The sequence below is a fragment of the Notothenia coriiceps genome, unplaced genomic scaffold (assembly GCF_000735185.1).
Source record: "Notothenia coriiceps isolate Sejong01 unplaced genomic scaffold, NC01 NC01_scaffold00006855, whole genome shotgun sequence".
NCBI classification, from domain to species: Eukaryota; Metazoa; Chordata; class Actinopteri; order Perciformes; family Nototheniidae; genus Notothenia; species Notothenia coriiceps.
In genome coordinates, this window is record NW_011339556.1 from 23,761 (window position 1) to 29,963 (window position 6,203).

At 41.1% G+C, this 6,203-nt stretch overlaps 1 protein-coding gene across 2 annotated transcripts in view; it reads left to right on the forward strand.

Moving 5' to 3' along the window:
- The first annotated feature begins 2,791 nt into the window (after nt 1-2,791).
- LOC104943802 (metallophosphoesterase MPPED2) overlaps nt 2,792-6,203 on the forward strand; it is a 27,292-nt gene continuing 23,880 nt past the window's right edge. The window contains exons 1-2 of one of the 2 annotated variants that reach the window (XM_010769266.1): nt 2,792-3,186; nt 5,359-5,619. In XM_010769266.1, the coding sequence (XP_010767568.1) occupies nt 5,507-5,619 (113 nt within the window). In that variant the 5' untranslated portion in view covers nt 2,792-3,186; nt 5,359-5,506. Of the gene's footprint in view, nt 3,187-4,382; nt 4,483-5,358; nt 5,620-6,203 lie in introns of those variants that run through there. The other variant, XM_010769267.1, reaches the window with a different exon arrangement.

Sequence of the window (6,203 nt, forward strand, 5' to 3'; positions counted from 1 at the left end):
GATATTTAATAAAAAGGTATTACTCACAATGGTAGCTCAGCAAAGTTAAAGAGCAACAGCATTTAAATCCTCATTTATTATTTAAAGTTAGTCCGTAAACAGTTAATCCAAGATTACATTGATTTTTACAGTGAGTTATCTTGGAATCATTCCAATAAAGAACTGCCGACCAAAAAAAGACAGTTTTCCAATTGTACTTTATTACTTTCCTATAATAATTAGCACTTTGATGCTACTCTAAGATGTTACCGCACTACTCCCTTCACAATGAGATGTAATGCTCTTAAAACTGTGCTCCATTTGCATGGTTCATTGTATTGAAGGACAGAAGCTAACCAAGAGTAAAACTGAAGGTAAATGAATTAAACTGAAGCTTTGAAGCTTTTTGTCACAGAGAAATAATGAAAAATGAAAGCTGGACACCATGAGTTAAAGTTGTATCATTATAAAGGTAAAGGGCACACATGTTAGCCTCAGATGAAGCTAATTCTATCTCAGTCCTCATGTGCATTCTTTAGATCAAAGTTGTTTTTATTCATTGCAGATATGCGATGCACATGTGGAATACTGTTGTGAATGTGCTGTAGATATGATGTGTCATTAATTACGATGACAATCATGATACCAAACATTCTGATCATTTTTGGAAGTTTTCTTCTTAAAACCAAATCTCTTTCCCAATACGGACATTTGGTCGGGAGCCGTGGGTTCACTTCCTTTTGCCCTGGGAGCACTGTGTGTCGAACTTCACTACAGTCACAGTCAACATGTGGTTAGCGTTGTGAATTCAAACATAACTACTTCGGTAAACATCCTAGATCACATTATTGTTGAAGACCATGAGGATTATGTATTTCTATTCACATTTTCAAGGCAATCCATCCAGTATTTGCGAGATACCGTGACTACAATCATGGCTAAAAGTAAAGCTGTTTGCTGACTTTCTAAAATGCAACATCAATAGCACAGTAAGGTTCGCACAAGGGAAGGCCGAGGCCGAAAGGTATTGACTTCAATTGAAAAGCAGATATACTGAAAAGTATACTTTACATTGTGCATAAATTCACTTCCCTTGTTGTATGATGTCAAACAACTGCTTCTTCATGAAGTCTGGATAAGTGGATTTGCCCTTTTTAAAAACTTTGGTTGCTCCCATTTTACTTTTTTTAGGAGGCTTGGAATTAATGTAAAGAAAAAGACTCTTAAGGTTTGTTCATTGCAGCAAATAGAATATAATATAATTGGGTGGGATGAAACCCTCTTTAATGGTCACACATGCAGAGCACACAGCACACACAGTGACATTTGTTCTCTGCTTTGCATCCTAGTACCAGGAGTCTAGTACTAGGAGCAGTACAGTACGGTACATTTCAAAACTTGTGAGACAAAATATCCACACTTCATTTTTAGTTAGTGAATTGATAGTCAGGTAGATTAACCCTGATGATCAGAATGCCGTTTTTACATTCAGTCATCCAAGTTGAAGTTTTCCCTGTTTTGAAACTGTGCTTTCCCATTTGAGGTTGTGTGGAGGACTCCCACAGGTACTCATTAGCATTGTTTACTTGTGAACCCAAAGGGGCCTTGTTCTAATCATAGATTTTACAACACTGTCTACATTCTGGCATCGTTTTCCCATATGTGATGATCTGAAGTGTTGAATTATTCCAAGTCAACATTTGCTCTGAATTAATGTACCATATTTCAGTATGGGAATTTGTGTATTAGTTGACAGTCAAGTATACTGTGAGCTCAAGTCTGCATTGTTCAGATGCACCGATTATTTCAATAAGCCCAATTTAAAATCCCTCTAATTTATCAAGATTTCACCGTCAGTGTCCATCATGACCAAAAAAATCTATTTGTTTCAGCATGTGCTGGTTTTACAAATGAGACATTGTATGCTGAGTTCAAGGTGCTGCAACCACAATATTGAATACTGCATAAGATTTCATTGGGGGAAATCAATAACCTTCATAATATGTCATATCATGATCTCTCACAGCCTGAAGTAAAACTACCACTAAAACCTTTCTACAGGGCAACATAAGACACTGAGGGTAAACAGCTGATAAAGGAGCCTGGTTGAATGTTTCTGTTCTCATCGTCTACACAGCATGATAAAAGTAATCACACTGGTGGATGTTAAAAGGATTTTCACCACGTTTGAGAACTCAACATTTATCCAAACACAGTCAGGCTAGTTGAAGATGTTAAGTTTTTTGGCACCTTTTTATAAAGGCTATACCTTATAAGTTATGAATTAGTAAGTCAAACTTTACATTTAATAAAAGAGAAAATATGTCAACTAAATTGTAGGCCTACATAATCATGTTTGCCTTATTACCATACATGAATTCTGAGTAACTTGGAGTCTCCTTCAAAAATACATTAAATAACTAATTATAAACCAAATGACTTATTAGTTATAGTTTATACATCCTCATTCATACATACTGATGGCATAGGCTGCCACCAGGTGAGGTTAGACTTTCAGTGTCTGCTTAAGAACACTTTGGTATTATCCGGAGAAACAGAAACCTTCTGAATACTAGATGACCACTCTGCCTCGTTAAGCCTGTATATGCAATTATAAGATTGGAAAAATGTGAATAAATAAGCATTTTGCTTTATTTACCCAGAGACTGTATTGCGCTGCTGTGTGTCAAGTGGATCTCGGCATACAGTTGCAATTTCCGGCGGCAAGTGAATGCAGCACAGAGTCAGAGCGGGAGTGCGCGAGCGCTCTCTTCCTCCGCCCCCCTCACTCTCGAGCCTCGCCGCGCGTGTCCCCGCCTGTGAGGGCGCGCGCACGGGAGGTGGCGGGGGGTTGTGCTCGCTCCTGCTCTCTATGCTCTCTGACCCCAGTGGCAGCTCCGACTCACTGCACTCCCCCTCCGTCACACTTCTCTCTCTCCGCTGTCTGTCAGTGTCTCTCCTCCTCTCTCCCCTTCGCTCTCTTGTCTGGTTTCTTTCCACAGGAGCCAGCCGAGGTCTCGCCGGGTCGAAGGTTCTGCCCTATCCGCCCAGACTGCCGCAACCCCCAGACGGCAGCTCACAGCCTCCCCGCTCTCCTGCCGCTGCCGCATGGACCCGCGTCCCTCCGCCGCCGCCGCGTAGAGGGCGACCCCGACCCGACACTCTTTCTCCGGCCAGATAAAACCCGCACAAATAACCCACACGAAGGTAGAGCAACCTTTCCGCTTTGCTTTGAGAACCGAAGAGGGAGGGAAAGGGGAAGAGAGAGAGACGAGGAGAAAAAAAGAAATTCCTGACACAAAGCCGTCGGTTAAAAGGTGGCTTGTCATTTACGAGGACGAGCAAGAGGTTAGCGTGGCGGTGCCGTGACACTGACCACCTTTGGGTGCTTTTATTATCCCGGGAGCAGAGTTCAGGATTGCACGGACCTCATTTCTTTTTGTGTGCATTTCTGCAAGAGGCGCATAGCACACGTTGTGTATACGTATGGTATCAGAAAGGGTCAATTTATTCGCCTTTTACCCTCTCTCTGCTTCTCGGAGTGATTTATACTGGTGAAGTTATATGATGTGCGTTGAAGGGGGGGGCTCTGTATGTTCAAAGACAGGACTGACAATGTGTGTGCGCACCGCCGTTATAGCAAAGCAGCTCAGTGCGAAGCTACAGTCTGCATAATAAAAAATATCCACTGCCAGGGCAGGTTTAGCAGGCTATGCTACGGAGCTAGTTGCTGCTACTGTAGCCACAAGGTAGAGACAGACAGGCGAGTTTAACACACACACACACACACACACACACACACACACACACACACACACACCGACTGCACTCGGAGAGGAGACCGTGAAGCATGCTGCTCAAATCGGCCTGCACTTGCAAAAAAAGAGCACATTTCCCAAGAAGCAGTAGTACTTTTGTATTTTGCATTGGTAAAAATTATTACTGAGGTGAAGTGTGTGCAAGGTATATTTTAATTAAAGTGATTTTTGAAGGCCCAAGAAGATCAGTGGAGATCAATTTCTTATGCAGCAGCAACGATCAAATTGATAGGAAATATCATTTTAACTTTGCGATGTAAAGATGTTTTATTTGCAAGATTTGAGTTTAGCCTCCTTTTTGTTGGCATATATATATACATATCAAAGAAATTCTAGCTGACCCAGAAAACATAAATCAGTACTTTCGTGAAAAAAGGATTTTTAAAATTTTAATTGGGGTTTTGATTGCTTTAATATAATTCAACAACTGGAGGTCACAGCCTTTTGTATTAGTTTACTCGCCACTGCATCAGAGGATTTAATGACCGTCAAATGAACTGCGGAGCTGCTGATTACATCTCAAAAAGATACGTTTTTGAATTGAGGGCAATTTTTTTTCTCTTTCGGGCTGCATCGGGAGGTCTGGTATAAAAAGCCTGTCAAGCCCACAGTGGCCACTTTACTGTCAGTCAGGGAGGTCAGGCAGGAGGGAAGCTCAGGGTTGCAGGAGACACAGCGAAGCCCGGTGAGTGAGCTCTGAACATGCAAACACCACACTTGTTGTGCAGTTTCTTTTAGAGGCTTTTCCTTAAATAATTTAAGCTGTGAAAGTGTGCTTTATTGTATGGTTAAGCACACACTAGAGCATTTCAGCTGCCAGGTAGACTGTCGTTACTTCAGGCCTGGGGGGAAAAGCAGAAATGTATTTTTGCATGTTTTGGGGTAATGTTAAATCTGTTTTGTGCATGCATTGTAAACAACCTCTTGTTTTATTTAAGTCTTTGCTTAATATTTGATCACCAGCAGAGATTTATACTTGCAACCATTTTGTGCTTGGTTTAATTTCAACAGGCTAAAACCTTAGAGGCCATGCCTGCAGTGATTTTTACATGTGAATATATTAGTTTGCATTAAAACCAGCTTGCTTATGATCAGCAGAGCCGGAGCGGTAATTAAAAACCTGCCTTCCAGATTGTAAATTGATGCCTAAACCGTCCAGTGTTTAGTTTTGGAAATACTAGAAATCAAAATTGTTTGGAAAGGTAGAATAAATCTAAGTTTTATATTTGAGTTGTCTCGCTGCAGTTTTTGTAATTTGGATTCTGTGGGGAATGCTTTGATAAACAGTTTTAGGAATTATGGTTTTTTTCAAATTCAAAAAGTGACACAGCAAAAAAAATCTTTTTGTGCCCTCTGAAACCAAACAAGAGAACTGTACTTGCATCATGGAGTATTGAGTGTGATCATACGTTTCATTTTCTGAACAGTACAAACGTGTATCATTTAAATCCTATAGGTTTTCAGTTTCTTCTTATGTGAAAGACCTGCCAATCAGATGTAGGTGATTGTTTTTAAAGCAGCTGATGTGTGTGTGTGTGTCTCTTTTCTCCTGTCCGTGCAGACTGCAGTGTGTCCTGGTCGAGTCGGTCGGCTGGGTCGCTGCTGGGACACTTCCTGGGCTTTTTGAGCGGCCCTGAAGGATGACTGCTGCATGGCTCGCTGCTGAATCCCGGTGAACGAACGGCGTCTCATGTCCAAACGGCGGAAGGATGGCTCATGGCAAAGTGACCATCACGGTGGACGAGTACAGCTCCAACCCCACACAGGCCTTCACACACTACAACATCAACCAGAGCCGCTTCCAACCTCCACATGTCCACATGTAAGTGTCACACACACACACACACACACACACACACACACACACACACACACACTCACTCACACACTGGAACACCTGAAATGCACAATAGAAAAATATATGAATCTCTTTTTCCCGTGAATTCTTTTTAATATATACTTTAGACTAAAATTGACAAATGTATGATCTGTGTCTTTCAAACATACATATTTCCAGGCCGTTGTTTTATTTCACATTTTATGTTTTGGTAGTTAGGTTGAGTTTGTCTGACATTTTAAACATATTTTGGTAGATGTAATAACAAGACTGTGGACATAACAACAGCAGACATGTAGATATTTTGAGTTGCAACAGGAAGCCAATCAGGAGCCTGTTTGATGCAGAGTCTTTGTTTATTCTTTGATTTAATTGGCTCAAGCTCAGTGGCCATCGAGGACAAACTTTGAAAACAAAAAGAGACCACAAACTGTACTGTGTTACATTTGAGGCAATTGGATATTACTGGTTAAAAAGTGTGTGTGTGTGGATGGAAGGTGAAATGTATTGTTTGAAAGCTAGAGATCACTTTAAAAAACAATTTCACACTGAAGACTTAATGCTCCTCA